This window comes from Spinacia oleracea, chromosome 4 (genome assembly GCF_020520425.1).
Source record: "Spinacia oleracea cultivar Varoflay chromosome 4, BTI_SOV_V1, whole genome shotgun sequence".
NCBI classification, from domain to species: Eukaryota; Viridiplantae; Streptophyta; class Magnoliopsida; order Caryophyllales; family Amaranthaceae; genus Spinacia; species Spinacia oleracea.
In genome coordinates, this window is record NC_079490.1 from 169,906,335 (window position 1) to 169,925,311 (window position 18,977).

The following is an 18,977-nucleotide window of genomic DNA, read 5'->3' on the forward strand; positions in this document are numbered from 1 at the left end:
GACTTACCTAAAACTTTATAACTAACTATTTTATCGAGGATTATGCTTTAGAAGCTTATTAAAAAAAAAACCTTATATAATGAACATTACTTTTCATGTAGACAAAATAAATCTGGAGTAACGTTAAGAACAAAAGTTTTTGGTATTAAAAGAAAAAGAAACTAAATCACAATAATTATATTGTGTTCCTTTGGTATAAAAAACATGGCTAGGAGGTTGAGATGCCAAGTTAGCTAGCCAATCAACAACATCGAGATGGTGACACTCATGTGAGTCATGACCATGGTGTATATAAATCACAAAAATAATGTGACCTAACAACTCAATTGTTAGAATGGAATATTAATGTGACCTGATAACTCAATTCCGTGTCGTTTTAAACGTCAATTTATCTTATAAGAAATTTGTAAATACTTCTTTAGATATCATATCATTAAGTCCTATAAATAGTACTAGCATATGTAACACGCATTTAATAGGATCAGAATTTCAGTTTTGATTTATCTCTATAATATAAGTCAAATCGTGAGAAATTTGACGTTAATGGTTTATCTAATTATCTAAAATATAAAAAATGCAATTTTTTTTTTCAAATTTTCAATGTTAATGTGTCATTTAATACATCGTACATATTTTTGGAATTTGATGTATAAATCACATCGTGTGCATTACATTCAGTCATAAGGGCATTGGTTGATGCTTTTAGATTTTGGAAAATTCATAATGTACCCTTATAAAGTTATACACTTATACTATTGACTTTTGTCCATGGCTGATACACAATTTTATTGGATTTACGATGGTACCCCTAAATTCGTAAAATAGACTACTTCGTATTAATCAAGGATATGCTTAACAAAATTACCCTAAGGCAGATGGATCTAAATAGTAACATCAAAATAACATTTGAATAGCCAGAAATCAAAATACTCAATATAATTTAATTTACTCTACATGCTTGATTAATACTACGTATAATCCATACAATAATAACAAAACAACAATCATAATTCATGTAGCAAAAATATAAAATAATTACCCTTAATTAAAAATCCAAAAATGAATTAAAAAATGGAAAAATTGATATTGACAGTTCCAACTATGGCCGTTTAACTTTTAAAGGTCCCAACTTTTGATTATTCTAGAGTGGTCTCAACTTTAAGGTATGTTTTCCAAGAATGGTCCTTTGGTTTATTAAACTATTAATTAAGTTGATTTAAGCATATCATACTGTTCCATTTACTTCATTTAATTAAAAAATATGATTATTGCACGAGAGATATGAGTGTTAATTAAGTTATTTAGCACTTAATTTTAACTAAGGGACCATTTTTGGAAAACACTCTCTATAGTTGGGACCACCCTGACATAATCAAAAGTTGGGACCTTTTAAAGTAAATCGGCCATAGTTGGGACCGATAATATCAATTTTTCCATTAAAAAATCACTATAGTGTACATATCTCAAAGCCCTCTTTCAAGCATCTGCTCAACATTCTCGATCGATTCGAGGCGTTGAAGAAGCAACTGTTGCTTAAATTTCTGGATAAATTTCTCAGCACTTTCATTGATATCCTCAGATTTCTTACTCTCTAGCTTCTTTTTGTTCTCCTCATAAAAATGATGATGATGATCATCATTAGATATTTTAATATTATTGTTACAATTACCAGTAGACAATCTAGATGACCTGGTGTTAGTAGGCGGCGGCGTAACCTTTTGACGACGGTGATTAGTGGTGGTTGGTTTTGGTTCGGCTAATTTCCGAAGACATTCGAGCTCGTCTTCGTCTATTGTTACCATTCTCGAATGAATGATCTTAAGCTTGTTGTTGCTGTTGTTGCAGGTTTCCATTTTTTAAATTTGGGGGAAAATTGGGAGGTTTTGAAGGTGGATGAGAGATAATGTTAAGGTGAGGGTATCTCTATATATATATATAGAGAGAGAAGAGAGTGTGAGAAGTGGTTTACGTTTTCACCAAATTTTTAAATGGACTTGGTCCACACTAAATTTATTGTATACCATGCTTTAAAATAAAGTCAGCAACTTGTTTCTAGTTTCTAATTTATTTTGACATTTTATTAAGACTATTATGAAAAAAATATATCAAATTAGTGTCGTTGATACATGTTGTGTTTGAATAATGTGATTTTGAGGTCATAATTTGCTTTTAAAAACATAGCGTTACTATACATCAAAAAATGGTTATTATGTCTAATAATTTTGGTGTTTAATTTATTATAGTTACTATATGAACAATTTAGTTCACTATGAGTATAAAAGAATACTAGAAAAAACTACGGAGTCTACACTAATATAAACAATAATTTTGAACAATAATTTTGAGTTTACACTAATACTATTGTGAACCAGGTCCACACAATAATAATCCCTACGTTTGAAGTAAAATTCATGTGGTGGCTAGCTAATCGACTAATCGAGTCAATTGCGTGTTATTTGTAAGTTTGGAACTCTTGGTAGGACTGGCAACTTTGTTGTATGTACATTTCTTGAATTCGTTGTTTTGGTCGGTTATACGGGGTGAAATGCTTCTTATGTTGCGCCGTTATTCTTGATTCAGTCTCGTGCGTCCTCAAGGTGTTTTTCTAATTACTTCTTAATTGAATTTTGTTGATGTATTACGTACTTCCTCCGTTCCATAATTATCGTCCTGTTTGACAAAAAATACGGATTTTAAGAAAAATGAAATATAGTACTCCCTCCGTCCCAGATTAGTTGTTACACTTTCCTTTTTTGTTCGTCCCACATTAGTTATTACGCTTCTAAATTAGGAATGACCCCACAATTATTATATTGTCTCTCTCTTCCAACAAAATTCTTTTTTGTCCCCACACCCTCTCTTATTCAATTAAAAAAAATACCCCACTAACTCCTATCACTAGGGATGTCAATGGGGCGGGGCGGATGCGGATGTAGGTCCATCCATCCCCATCTTCACCTAAAATTTTCATCCCCATCCCCGCCCCATTACCCATGGCGGGTACAAAATTCATCCCCATCCCCGCCCCAACGGGTGTAAGCTAAAATCCATCCCCGCCCCGCCACCCAACTGGGTATCCATCCCCATCTTATCCCCGCTTCATACCCGCTTCATACCCTCCTAATTTTTCTTATTTAGCAAACATTTGCCATATATACGGAGTAATCAAAGTTAACTATAGAAAAAAATATCTTATGACTAAAGTAACCTATATAATCGAAAAAAATACTCGTCATAACAAAAAAATCCAAACAAAAAACATAAAAATCTCACCAAAATTTATATTATCACCTAAAGATGCTAATAAATCCAAACTCACCCCATCACCCATGGCGGGTATGAAGCGGGGCAAGTGGGGATGGGGCGGGGCGGGCGGGGATGGGGCGGGTTCAACACAAAATCCACACCCGCCCCATCACCCATGGCGGGTACGATTTGTATACCCATCCCCGCCCCTTCACCCGCAAAACCTACCTCCATCCCCGCCTACTTGGGGCGGATGCGGGGCGGGTCTCCCGCGAAACCCGCCCCACTGACATCCCTACCTACCACATCTACTTTTTCAATAAAATAACAATTGATAACCAAACAATCACTTATCACCTAAAATTATGTGCAAAGGTAAGTGTAACAACTAATCTGGGACGGAGGAGTACATGAAAAAGTGGAATAAAGTACAAATGATGATTGAGTTGTATGAAAAAGTGGAATAAAGTACATGTGAAAGAGAATATAGTACATAGGAAATTGAAATATAGTACATGGGTAGGGTTTTCAATTTATTTTTAATTAATATAGTAAATGAGAAAGTGGAGACCTTAGTAGCCAAAATTAGAAACATGACTATAATTTTGGGACGCCCGATTTAAAAAAAGGACAATAATTTTGGGACGGAGGAAGTATAAGATAGTAAAAACGGTTAAGATTTAGCTCATGTGAATATTCAAAAATTAATTCATTAATAGATGTTAAAAACTACTTCCTTCGTTTATAAATACTCGCAATGTTTGTCACTTTCATGCATGTCAATACACAATTTAGATCGTCAATATATTAAATTCTCTTCAAGCAAATATTATAAAAAGTTGATATTTTGAAAATATGTATTGACACGAATCTAACAAGATCTCACATGACTATGTTTTATTTGACATATCAGCGCGTCTCCTGTGAGACCAGTCACACCATCAACTTGATGGTGTGACGAGCGCGAAACCAATAGTGTGCCTCCCCTAAAACTATATTAAAAATAAAATAACAGATCTAAACTATAAAAGTAACATACCTAAACTAAAAAAGTACCTCCTTTAAAATTATATATAAAAAAGTAACATGTCTAAACTATAGAAGTAACATACCTAAACTAAAAATGTACCTCCCCTAAAACTATTCCGTATAAAAAAAGTAACATGTCTAAACTATAGAAGTAACATACCTAAACTAAGAAGGTATCTCCCCTAAAACTACTCCGTATAAAAAAAGTAACATGTGTAAACTATAGAAGTAACATACCTAAACTAAAAAAAATACTTCCTCTAAAATTATATAAAAAAAAGTAACATGTCCAAACTATAGAAGTAACATACCTAAATTAAGAAGGTATCTCCCCTAAAAACTACTCTGTATAAAAAAAAGTAACATGTATAAACTATAGAAGTAACATACCTAAACTAAAAAAAATACCTCCTCTAAAATTATATAAAAAAAAAGTAACATGTCTAAACTATAGAAATAACATACCTAAATTCGCAAGTGTAAACTGGTCTCACCATTAGTTGATGGTGAGGACAGTCTCATATAAGAATTTGGGTTGACATATAAATCACCAACAAAAGTCAAAGGGGAATATGTGAATATGCAAAAAATCAAACGTTGCGAGTATTTATGAACAGATGAAGTATTTTATATATTCCCTTGCTTCTATAAAAAGAGTGATTATGTATGACAACCTTGAATATTACTCCCTTCATATTTCAAAAAGAGATACACTTTGACCGGCACTTAGTTTCAGGAAAGTGAGTTTTATTTATTAAAATAATATGAAAATGTGATAGTGGGTGAATTATTTATTATAGTAAAAGGATAATGTGAGTAAGTGTGGGGACCAAAAGAAAGAGAGAAATATTAATATAATGAAAGTGAAGACCAAAACATGTCAAAAAAGGAAAATGTAATTTTTTTAAAAATACAGTCGTTTAAGAAAAGTGTATCTCTTTTTAAAATACGGAGTAAGTATATACAGTAGGTCATTTCTAAATGACCAAGATCCTTTCTTATTGTGATTTATTTTGGGCTAATTAATACAATGCTTTTATGCTACAAATCACATACGAGTACTAGTAGACTAGTAGTAGAACAATACTAATTGATATATCGGGGGTGTTTGGTTATGAGAGGTTTGAGGGAAAAAGAGCTTTTTGGGGTGAATTAGATGTTTGACCTTTAGAAAAAGCTAATTGGGAGTGTTTGGTTAGGAGAGGATTGGAAGAGAGTTTTGGGGTGAAAAGGCTAATTTTGAAAAAGCTCAATATAGGAACTTTTCGCAATTAAAGGTTTGAGAAAGTTGATGATAATGACTATTTTGTCCTACCAGCATATAATTACAACCACTATCAACCTTGTTACCCTACATATTTTTCTCCTAAAAACATTACTCACACTTTTTTTTCATTTCACCCTATTTACTAGATTCGTTTTTTGTTGTAAAAAAATTTATATTAGTACTTTGAAGCAATTGAAGTATATTGCAATCATGCTTAAAATTTCATTAGTAATATTTCTCTATTTGAAAAATATATATTATTAAAAATTTAAATTGAGAATAATTTATTTTTTTCAAAAAAATTTATTTTATTTAGTCAATGTTTATTAGAAAAATATAAAGAGAAAAAAATTAATACAAAACATATTTGTCTAATATTAATAAGAAACAAAGTATGTCAGTGTCCTTAATGGTCATTTTACATATTAAACAGCTAACAGCTAATTTACCAAACACTTTTACACAAACAGCTAATGCAACCAGCAAGTCAAATCCGCTAATGCAAACAGCTAACCGCTAACAGCTAGTTAAACCAGCTAGTAGCTAACAGCTAACAACTTCTAACCAAACAGTGCCATCCTCTGAGACCCCAAACGGGTCAAATTGACCCAAATTAGCAATTATAACATAGGTCATTTAAAGGTTAAATGTACCCCGAACCTCAAAAATATAAAAATTACAATTGTTATGACTCACGAGTCACGAGTAGGCCAATTTTAGATTGGTAGGAGATTATGTAGGTGTATACTTGATAACTTGATTACTTGGCTTGTATTAGCTGATTGTCTCAACTTTGAACTCGTACGTATATGATTATATGAGTAATGATAAGATCAAATATGTTGAAAATAGGGGTGCCGTCAAATGACTCAAATGAAAAGATATGATGTTGGTCGATCTTGTTTTTTTTTTTTTTTTTTGACAAGAGTACTTATAAAGCAAAACAATACAAACCAAAGACACTAAGTAAGCAAAACAAACGAAAAACTAAAAACTGTGACGGAGAAGTTGGCGACGACGAGCCGAGGTGGCTAGAATATGAACAGGGGAAATCAACTGACGAGAGACCTTGCGAACTGAAAACCAATCCAAGTCATGAAGAATATCCCGCAACCGCTGAACCATCCAGATCACCGAAACTGGGCTTGGATGAGACGTAGTCAACAGACCTACTAAGATCGAGGAATCAGAATAAAGTAATATCCTCGAAAAACCTCTCCTAACCTCCATCTGGACACCCATTAAACAAGCATTCAACTCTGCCTGAAGCGCGGAATCCAGAATACACGCTTGAGCCCCGCCTCCTACCTGGGATAAAGAAACCGGATCTTGAAGAACCCAACCCAACCCTGCATTATTAGAAGTAGACATCCAAGCCCCATCTGATAGGAGACAGACATCCGCGTTCGAGCCAGTAGAAGCAGTAGAACCAGGAGACAACTCAGGAATAGGAGCCACCCGAACTGAACTCCGCAGACGAATCTGAGACATAGAGACACAACGGTGAAGATTCCGAACCTCAGAGCACCGAATCCTCCAACCAGCCAGAACGCTTTGAAAAGCTCCCGGATCCCAAGCAGTGTCACGAAAACGAGCCTGATTACGCAAACTCCAAATGGTCCAAAGCATAGAAATGAACACATCCAAAAGACCCCGCGGAGCAGAGGACAGATTAGCAACAAACTGAATACACCAGGGAATAAACGAAACCAAAGAAAAAGACGGACTAAACGAGCAAAGGGGACCAGAAGACCAAAGATGGACAATCAAAGGACAATCCCGAAAGAGGTGGGTGATAGTTTCTGAATCCTGGTGGCATAAGGAACACAGTGGGTCAACTGGCATACCCCGTTGACAAAGCGAAGCAGCAACCGGTAAAGCATGGCGAAGCAACTTCCAAAGGAAGAGCTTGAAACGGGGGAGAACATCCATACCCCAAAGATGCTTCCACCAGAGAGAAGAAGGAACAGAAGCCGTGGAGGCAGTATGATGAGAAGTTTGCAGAAGCATCGCATAAGCCGAGCGTACTGAGAATGTTCCATCTGGGGCAAATTTCCAGTACATGAAATCATCCATTACACATGACGGTCGCTCTAGAGCCAGAATATGACACGAGATCTCATCAGGGAAAAGACGACGAATCATACCCACATTCCACGCGTAAGAACGCAGATCAAGTAAAGAAGAAACATGGGTTGGGCAAACCAACCCATTCACAGAAGATTTAAAAGAAACCAGCTTATTAGAAACCCAAACATCATCAAGGATGCTAACCAATTTAGAAGGTGGACCATGGTGCACATAGAGTATGGTGCACCTTAAGAACATTAGTATATAATTAAAAGAAAATCTGGTTACGTAAAAAGAACATGGACATATATTTTTTTATATTTTTAATAAATTGTGATTTTTTATAACAAAAAAGTAAAACATTATATTGCATGTTCTTTTGTCGTAGTGTCATGTTCTTTTGTTTATGCACATGTGTTCTTTTGGTGCACATGGTGCACCATGCTCTATGTGCACCATGGTCCATAGTCCACGGATTACAGGACGGACAAGACACCCTAGATGTAGAGGGATGGACAACCAACGAAGGATATCTAACCTAGTACAAATGCGACAACAGTAACTGAGGATGGTGGACAATACGCCAAGCTGTTTTAGCCAACAGAGCCTGATTGAAGGTGCTGATGTTCTGAATACCCAATCCTCCCATTCCCTTAGGAAGGTGAATGACGGATGAGGGAACCATAGACATACCTCGTGACGCAGCAGAAGAACGCCACCAAAACCGAAGACATAAACTGTCAATACGGTCACAAATAGATTTCGGAATCAAGAACACGGAAAGAACATGAGTAATGGAAGCCACCAACACCGAGTTGATGACTACCAACTTCGTCGCCGACGAAAGGTGAAGAGTGGAAAAGTTCGCCAGCTTACGAGCTATGACATCCACCAGGTCAAAAAAAGCAGAGAAACTTCGAGCGACCAATATCAACCGGGACTCCCAAGTAAGGACCCAAAGAAGGCCTTTGACCAAGTCGCAAAGAAGAAGCCAAATAATCACGATAGTCCTGGGGAGTATTAGGACTGAATTTGACAAAAGACTTTTGATAATTAATCACCTGACCTGATAAAGAGCTGAATTCTGCAAGGACAGAGAGCACCTGATCACAAACCTCTGGAGATACCCTAAAGAAAAGAAGAGAATCATCCGCAAAGAATAATTGAGAAACTAACGGTGCACCCCTGCAGACCGAAATACCCTGAATAAGATGGTCATTTTCAGATCTACGCATTAACGCCGAAAAAACTTCCATACACAAGACAAATAAGTATGGAGACAATGGATCCCCTTGGCGCATACCACACTTAGGGTTAAAGGAACGTGTTGGTTCGCCATTGACCAACACCTGATAAGAGACTGTAGTTATACATTGACGAATAATGTGGACCCAATAAGGAGGGAATCCAAATTCCTGTAAGGCCTGAAATAAAAAATCCCAACGAACTCTATCATAGGCCTTATTCATATCAAGTTTGACCACAGCGAAGAACTTCTTTCTCGCCTTTGCCCTATTAATGTAAGACATGAGCTCATGGGCAATAAGACATTCATCAGACATTAATCGGCCTGGCACAAACGCATTCTGAGTGTCGCTGATCAAGGAAGGCAACACAGACTGCATCCGATGGGTGAGACATTTAGCAATACATTTATAAATGACATTACATAACCCAATCGGTCGAAACTGAGAAACTGAATCCGGATGTAACACCTTAAGAAGAAGAATCAGGAAGGTACGATTCCAATCCTTAAGCATGAAGCCATGAGAGAAGAAGAATTGAATGGCATGAACAATATGGTCCCCAACCACATTCCAATGAAGTTTAAAGAACGCGGCTGAAAACCCATCTGGCCCCGGAGACTTATTATCAGCAATATTAAACATAGCCTGACGGATGTCCTGGGCTGAAAAAGGGAGCATAAGAAGATCTTTACTTGCCTCAGACAAAGAAGGAAGATGGAGAGAACTCCAGTCATAACTGAGTTGAGCAACTGGAGGTTTATGAACCTCAAAAAGATCCAAATAGAATTCGGAGATGAAATGGCGAAGCTTAGGCCCATCCCCAACCGTTAGCCCATTCCTGTCTTGCAAGCTATGAATATAATTTTTGCGCCTTCTAGCCTAAACCGAAGCGAAAAGAAGTTTAGAATGAGAATCCCCAAACGCATCCCATTTAACTTTGCACCGTTGACGCCAATACATAAACATAGCCTGATTTCGTGCAACACACTCATCCTTAGTATTAATAAAAAGGGGCGCCGAAGGCCCTGGCGCAATAGAAGAGGCAGCGATAGCCATCACCGAAAACACATCCCTCCAATTAATTCCCCAAAGGCGACGATTCTGAACACACCATGTCAGAAGGAAGTTACGAATTAACGAAAGTTTGGAACATAAAGAGAACATGGGTGAGCCCAGAAAGTGTTGATTCCAAGTGGCAATAACAAAGTTCACAACTGGTTTAATGTTGATCGATCTTGATGTAGCGATAGAGGAGAAGTCAAAGTTGAGTGCTTAATTCAATTTTTTTTTCATAGATGTTAACTCTATAGTTCAACTGTACGAACGCTCGTGTACATTTTTTTAAAAATTATAGGGTGCATATATAATTCTACTGTGTACTTTTTTAAATTAGAGGGTGCATATATATATATATATAATTATATAATTCTACTCCCCCCATAAAGTGTATCTAGTTTGTTAACCGTGCATATATGGTTCAGGACTTCAATCCCCAAACCCAAAAAAGGGGTGTGTGTTTTTCAATTCAATTCATGCACTTAGGAAACATCACGCATACATCTAGGATATGATTTATCCAATTTAATTATTAATCAGTAAACTTATTATTATTGAATATGACTATCATGTCTGAGCCAAGTTAAACTTCTGGTTGTTATATGCAAGTTAATACTATACATACGTATTTTCGGGGGCCCTTTTTATCGGGGGGCCCTGTGCGGTCGCCCCGCTCGCACCCCCTCTCCGCCGCCCCTGACTATCAACGTCAGGTCGGTCATGTCCTTTTGAATCTATTTATTTTACAATTCAGTTCAACTCATGTTTAATTAATACGTTCAGTTGAGTTGAGTACAGTTCAACTAATAAACTCCAGTTTAACTTAACAATATAATTCAGATTTATTAAATTCAAAAGAACATGGAAATATCATCTAATTTCGAATACGAACTCTTATTTACTTAGAAAGTAATATTGATGTTAATACGTCGATAAGCTTGTGAAAGCCTCGTGAACAATCTCGATCAGTCAAACTTCATATTCATTTACAATTTTAGTCTTTTAGAAATCTAAATTTCTATAGAGTATACGCTATACAATATTATAAAAAATCTTTAGAAGCTAGATACACCTATCTACCCATTGAGTTTAAAAATTAAAAAAATTCAACATATTGACTTAACTCGCAAACCTACAATTGGAAAAATAAGGGTGCCCATAAAATCTCATTTAATGTTCATAACCACCCACGTGTATTTGGATTGCATAATCATAACCAATAATAAATAAGTTATGTAGCAATAAATAACAATAATAATTAAAAGAAAAAAACAAGTGGAAATTTTGGTGAGAAATAGAAGCAATTTGATTGGGTGATATAGGCGTCATGCATGCATGGGGCCGAAAGACGTCCAAAGAAACGCGTGAAATTAGTTAATTGGATAAATTAAGGTTAATGAACGACCATCTTTTTTCTTAATTTGTCACCTTTTCGTATAATAGTAGTAAGTTTAATGTTATCATTCAATTAAATACGCTTAATTAGTTTGTATTCTTCTCATAGCTTGTTGCGTATACGTACATTACATGCCATCTAATAGGATGACATTTAACTAAACTATGCTTTTAAAGTAAATACCATTACAAGAATTTGTACCTTTGATGACAACTTAATAACGACGTGTAGCCTTTTGTGACGGGAACAACCGTCGCAAACGTCTTTTACGACGGGTTAACGACGAGATTTTCTATTAACGACGGACTCCTTTTATGATGAGTTCGCGACGGAAAATCCCGTCGTTAATCAACAATTATTGACCTTTAGCGACGATATTCCTAAAAAGTTGACAAATTAAGAAAAAGTTTGACCGAGTAACTATGATATTACTGGTAGATTAAATTCACGGTCAAAGTTTGACCGAATATAAAATAGAGTACTCTGTAATATTTAAGGTCATGTTTTATTCACCTTATTTCCACTTATTTCAGGAAAAATAAGTTTAGATAAGTTTAAATAAGTACAACTTATAACTAAAATAAGTTTTGATAAGTTTTAATAAGTTCAGATAAGTTCGATAAGTTCAGATAAGATAAATTCGGAAAACATAAGTAAAAATCAGGTAAATAAAACGCAACCTAACTACCTAAGTAATGGTTTGAGGGTTCTAACTTCTAACATCTTGAGTGGAATTTCGTCGCCAAGAAAAAGTTGAAGACTTTTGAGCTATTCAAGTTGGGTAACTTGGCCTTGGCCTTTGTCTGGGCCAACTTTATTAGGTTTGTGCAGATCGAATTGGATCAGTAATCGTCCCTAAAAAAATATATTGGATCAATAACCGAACATTGGTCCAAAAGAAACAACCATTTAATGATGAATCCCAGCCCACCTATTGATTAGCTCTAAGTAAAATAATTAGCCCAATGATAAGGACTTAAGGACTGATTAAGCAAACTACATATGGAGTATTTTCTCCATATTTTTTACTATAAATTTACACTTTTTACATACTCTTTTATCAATTCTCAAGTCTTATATGTGATATATTTGACCAGTTACACCATTAACTTGATGGTGTGGCGTGTTTACTCTTAGAAATAAGTTCAACCCATTGGTTAACGGAATCTAAAATTAACACCAGCACAGAAAACAAAGTAACATCAGTCCATACACAAAACCTCTAACATGAAACTGCAATAAAACAAGAAAAGTAACAGCGAAAAAAATGAATAAGTAACATCAGCATAGAAAGTCAAGTAACACCAGTCTATACAAGAAACCTCTAACATGAAATTGAAAAAATTGTAATAAAACTATAAAAGTAACATCGAATACAATATATAAGTAACACCAGCATAGAAAGTCAAGTAACACCAGTCAATAACCTTCTCCATAATAGCCGTGCGCGAGGGAGTTGCGCGCGCACGTCACACCATCAAGTTGATGGTGTGGCTGGTCACACATGAGACGTGTTGTTTATCAATTTGTTGTGATTCATACATAATGAATTATATATATATATTTTTTTTTTTGATAAAACATAATGAATTATATAATCGTGTGTAACGTCGTTAGATTCGTCTCAACATATATTTTCAAGATATTAACTTTTTATATATAACTTTAGCTAATATAGAATATATAATAGCTAAATATTTATATTGGCAAACGTGTAACATCAAACTCTTATTTAGATTGAATGTAATAATGATGTCAATAAGTCAATAAACTTGTAAAAGCCTCATAAACAAGCTCAGTCAAACTTCGTATTCAGAGTTTTAGTCTTTTAGAAATCTAAATTTCTATAGAGTATACGTAAAAATCTTTAGAAGCTAGATACACCTATCTACTCATTGAGTTTAAAAATTAAAAAATTCTAACATATTGACTTAATTAACTCGAAAACCTACAATTGGAAAAATAAGGGTGCCCATAAAATCTCATTTAATGTTCATAACCACCCACGTGTATTTGGATTACATAATCATAACCAATAATAAATAAGTTATGTAGCAATAAATAACAATAATAATTAAAAGAAAAAACAAGTGGAAATTTTGGTGAGAAACAGAAGCAAATTGATTGGGTGATATAGGCGTCATGCATGCATGGGGGCGAAAGACGCCCAAAGAAACGCGTGAAATTAGTTAATTGGATAAATTAAGGTTAATGATCGACCGTCTTTTTTCTTAATTTGTCAACTTTTTTAGAACGATTTCCCTAGAAATAGCTAAATCGAAAACTAATTCCCAATTTACACTGGTTTAAAAATTAATTTTTATGGTACCGTCCACATAGGATCGGGTAAGAGTTTCGTATAACTTTAAAAATAAATTCAACATAAAAAAGGTATTAGCGGTTCATATATTAGAACCCCTAACACCAGTAGCGGTTTATACTAAAGAACCGCTACCCTTGTTAGCGGTTCATATTATTATGTCTTTCGCGGTTTAACATAAAGAACCGCTACCACTGTTAGTGGTTCTTTAGAATAAACCGCTACCACGGTTAGTGGTTCTAATATATGAACCGCTAATACCGTTAGCGGTTTATGTAGAATTTTTTTTTAAAAAAATATATACAAAGCTCTTATTTCGTGGACGGTACCATGAGAATCTATACTATATATTAAAAGGCGCTTCTAAAGAAGTTTATGTGTCACGTGATGCTCTATTTATGAATAGTTCATTTCATGTAAATTTCATATTTTTAAAAATTTAGAAATGAAGCATGTATAAGACTTGAACCCGCGACCTCAAGTTTAAACAATGGAGTTTTCACCATTGAGCTATAGCATTTTACATCCTAATGTTGTGAAAAAAATACGGAGTACTAATAAATGCAATAAAAAGGAAATTGGTTAAAAACACTTTCAAATAAGAATAACATAAATATTATTAACGCAGTAACTCGGGGCGTAGCCCGGGCCTAAAACCTAGTTAGTTTTTAAACCAATGCCTTGGCCTTTGTCTGGCCCAACTTTATTAGGTTTGTGCAGAACGAATTGGATCAATAACCGTCCCTCAAAAAATATATTGGATCAATAACCGAACATGGTTTATAGGCCCAAAAGAAACAACCATTTAATGATGAATTCCAGCCCACCTTTTGATTAGCTCTAGTAAAATAATTAGCCCAATGATAAGGACTTAAGGACTGATTAGCAAACCACATATGGAGTATTTTCTCCATATTTTTTACTATAATTTTACACTTTTCGCACTCTTTTGTTGATTCTCAAGTCTTATATGTGACTAATCACACAATTAACTTGATGATGTGGCGTGTTCACATTTACAAATAAGCTCAGCGCATTGGTTGGCGAATTATGGTGTAGGGCTCTCCCCCAAATTTGTGATAATGGAGGCGACTCCGACGAGCCTTCGTGCGGTTTTATTGGAGGATATCAGTGGGGTTGCCCTGCTCCGACGTGTTCCTGCTGTTGTTGCGTGAAGGATGTAGGAGCTGGGCTACTGTTTTGTTTTTCTTGCGTTCCTTTTTTGCTTAGTTGTTAGTTTTTCCTGTTTTGTGTGGTTTGTTCTTTTAGTTTTGGTGTGTGTTTTTTCTTTTTATTGAGGTTAAAAGCTTGTCGTTATTTACCAAAAAAAAAAAAGCTTAGCGCGTTGGTTAATTAACGGAATCTAAAAGTAACACCAACCTCTTCTCTATTATATAAGGGAACACCTAAGATTATTTTGATTTAAGCTAAAAGTTAGGGTCCAACCTTTTATATTTTTCACCTTTCAGGACCTACACTTTTTTTTCCACCTTTTGGGACCTCAAACCAACTTTCCGGCAAGTTAACCACATGCTAACTCACCACTAACCACACCAACAATATTTTAAAATAAAATAAAAAGAGTCGTTAATTGCATTAAAAGCCAAACAGAAAAATAAATAAACGGAAATTCCAAAAAAATCTGCATATCTCCATAGTTCTGTTTCATCAGCAGGATTGATTAACACAAGCTTCCTTAACCCCATCTACTTCATCAATGATCCCACAATTATCGAGCAGATCAACACCCCAACACTTTCTAAACTCCTTAGTTGATGGATCCCAACCAAGCATAAAAACAATCCCAACTAAGCATGAAAACAATGTTCTAACCCATTAGCAAGACTAAATTTCTAACCATCAAGATACCATGTAGCACATTGATCGACATCAAGATTAAAATTTTCTAATTTGTTGCTATACATCAAACATTCAATCAGCCCAACTTTTGTACAGGTTCACCATGAAAGATTTGAGTCTTGTGCTCAAATAATAAAAATTCACACGGAATTATCTTATAAATGAGTGAAGTGTTAGGTTATGATACATATGACAATTCATAAATCATGCGGAAAAACCATAAAGCCAGGAAAGCATATTATATTCACATAATCATTTAGCATAGAATTGATGCATACATGTTGTAGCGTGCCTTCCCTAGCTGCGCCCGAACCGAACAAGAACAAGTCTTTAGGACTCCAAATGTCGTCCCTCCGTAGATAGTCCACAGTACGTCCGGATCCGCCTCAAGTTAGACCAACTAGAATCGCCCTTAAGGTGCTTAGGAATTTCGGCTAGTGTTTGCAAGTGTATGGCTGATTTTTATTTCAAAAACTTACCCTTTGAATACTTCAATCGTCCCTGCAAATAATGACCCTAGGCCCTTATTTATAGAGGTATGGAAAAGGAACTGGAATCCTATTAGGATACTAATTAGTTAAACTAGAATCCCAGTAGGACTCTAATTAATTAATATTTATCCTTTTAGGATTAGGAATTTAATCATTAAACAAATCATATACAATTTAGGTTTCGTATGTGAACACAAACTCTACACGAGCATGACCTACGAGCGTGCAGGCCATGCCCGCGCACAGCCCACACGGCTGCTCGGCCCACGCGAGCCGCAAGCCCACGCGAGCAGCAGCACAGCTCGCAGCCCATTGCTGCGCGCGCTGTGCGTGCTGCCACGGCCTGCTGGGCCTGGCCTTGCGCTGGGCCTGGCGTGGCCTTGGCTCTTTGTGTGGCGCGCTTGGCTTGCTGGGCGATGGCCTGGCTTCGTGCTGGGCCTTCGCCCGGCAGGCCTCGTCCGATGCTTATTCGTACGATACGCTTCCGATTAAATTCCCGGTTCCGGAATTCATTTCCGATACGAACAATATTTAATATTTCCGATTCCGGAATTAATTTCCGTTTCGAACAAATATTTAATATTTTCGTTTCCGGAACTATTTTCCGATTCCGATAATATTTCCGATTCTGACAATATTTCCGTTTCCGGCAATATTTCCGATTCCGGCAATATTTCCATTTCCGATAATATTTTCCGATACGTACCATGTTTCCGTTTCCGGCAACATCTACGACTTGGATAATATTTATATTTCCGATACGATCCATATTTCCGTTTCCGGCAATATCATCGTTTCCGGAGTATTCATTTCTTGTTTGTGACGATCTCAGCTCCCACTGAAACCAAGATCCGTCGATTCCGAATATCCATAGATAGAGTATTTAATGCCATTAAATACTTGATTCGTTTACGTACTATTTGTGTGACCCTACGGGTTCAGTCAAGAGTAAGCTGTGGATTAATATCATTAATTCCACTTGAACTGAAGCGGCCTCTAGCTAGGCATTCAGCTCACTTGATCTCACTGAATTATTAACTTGTTAATTAATACTGAACCGCACTTATTAGACTTAACATAGAATGCATACTTGGACCAAGGGCATTATTTCCTTCAGTCTCCCACTTGTCCTTAGGGACAAGTGTGCATTTCCTAATTCCTTTGTCGCTCGATGCTTGCTCTTGAACATAAGGTAAGAGTTGTCATCCTTATTATGTCCAGAGGTGTTTCTCGGTTTCAGAGTTCAACTGATCAAATAAACAGATAATCATAGCCTATGATTCATCCGAGCACGGCCATGCATTTCACAGTTTCTAGCTCTCCGAGTGGCCTTGTACAACTTTTAAGCATCTCATCCCGATTTATGGGAGGACAATCCCAATCTTGCGATCTTGAGATTAGACTTCGTTTGATAGGTGATTACCTGAGCGTTGCCTTTATAGCCTCCTTTTACGGTGCGACGGTTGGTCAACGTCAAAGCAACCAGTTCTCAAACAAGTAATCTCAAATCACTCAGGTATTGAGGATTTAGTGTCTAATAATTTTAATGAAATTTACTTATGACAGATTTTCATCTCTTACAGTAAAGTTTCATAGGTCTTGTCCGATACTAGTCTTCTCAAAGTAAGTATCTATGCAAATGATTATGACATTGCCATGTCCACATAGTTCAAGAAACAGAACTACTAGTCATCTTGCATTCTAGTCGTCTAACGTTTTCTATGCGTCCAATTTTGTAGAAAACTCCGACTAGGGACCATTTTCAACTTTTGACATTCAAGTTCACTTGATAGACATTTCTTAGTCACAGGACTGGTCCTGACAGTCTATCTTGAATATATTGTCAAATTGAAGGGACTCATCATTTAATACTAAACCAAGATTAAATGGAATATGAAAATATATTTCATATATGATAAATGTTCAACCCCATTGTTTAAGAACCATTGGCCTCAAAACCCATCTTTAAAACAGTTCATGGAATTCAAAGTTATGCTTGATTTCTAGTGCTACAATGTGAGTGTTGCTTCTCACTTGTTGCATAGGTTTAGTTATCATGCTTTGCCAATCTTAATATCCTTTTCATCGAATAATATTCGAGATATGATGATAAGATTTTTTGAGTTTGTTTATTATGTGATCTAGTCTTTCTTACTTCGATAGTGGTTCTACGCATTTTGCAATGAAGAACCATCAAGTTAGCAGACATGTGATCCACCCAAGTTCAGTGAAGAACTCTTTAACTTAAACAACCCTGTTCCATTGCTTCTTAGGCAATAATTACTTTTACTTCAACTATTTAGGTTGCTAGTGATGCTTTGTTTGGATTTACTTATCCAAGCAGTTCACAGATATGTGGAAGACTTTCCAACTGTATCTTAGAACATATTTAATTTCCCACGCAACAACTCATGGTCTCCGATCCATGTTGCCATTTCAAAACACGATGCTCTTAGCTCGTCCTTGTCAATGGTTAACTCCAAAGGGATCTTGCTTGATCCTTTGCCAGTGTTTCTGCGTGTAGCATCAATATTTAGCATATCTTTATTTCCTTGAATCAAGAACTATTCCTATGTACCTTTTCAAGTACCATAAGTATTCTTGATCTCAATCTAGTTGATCTTCACTTAGATCAATAGAGACTGGTATATGTTCGTCATGCCTAAAGCCATACGATACGTTTTTGGCGATCCTCATATTATATCATACATGATAAATTCTTTTGCAGAATAATTCCCAATTGAATTCTATTCATGTAACTTTAGCTTATTCAATTTCAGTAGATACTGAATCCAGCTAAATTCTTTGACATAAAATATAGGTGAAGAATCTCATTAGATTCTTTGATGTTAACTTAGTAAATGCTTATACATAGTTCAAACATTCTTTACTTAGATTTATTCACATGGGTCGAATATCTCCAATTGAATTCTTTCGTGTTTGATTTAGTAAATGCCATTACTTAATCCAAAACATTAATATAAGATCTTTGTAA

The 18,977-nt window shown here is 35.7% G+C and overlaps 2 protein-coding genes across 2 annotated transcripts; both read right to left on the bottom strand.

Moving 5' to 3' along the window:
• Positions 1 to 882: 882 nt before the first annotated feature.
• LOC130459495 (uncharacterized) lies at positions 883 to 1,911 on the bottom strand. Its single transcript, XM_056826891.1, has one exon. The coding sequence runs from the start codon at positions 1,851 to 1,853 to the stop codon at positions 1,464 to 1,466; it is 390 nt and encodes a 129-aa protein (XP_056682869.1). The 5' UTR covers positions 1,854 to 1,911; the 3' UTR covers positions 883 to 1,463.
• A 4,618-nt stretch (positions 1,912 to 6,529) lies between these two features.
• LOC130472156 (uncharacterized) lies at positions 6,530 to 15,522 on the bottom strand. Its single transcript, XM_056842626.1, has 5 exons — positions 15,501 to 15,522; positions 15,318 to 15,439; positions 8,538 to 9,738; positions 8,158 to 8,491; positions 6,530 to 7,811 (listed from the first exon to the last, which is right to left on the bottom strand). The coding sequence occupies exons 1-5, from the start codon at positions 15,520 to 15,522 to the stop codon at positions 6,530 to 6,532; spliced, it is 2,961 nt and encodes a 986-aa protein (XP_056698604.1).
• Between the last annotated feature and the right edge of the window lie 3,455 nt (positions 15,523 to 18,977).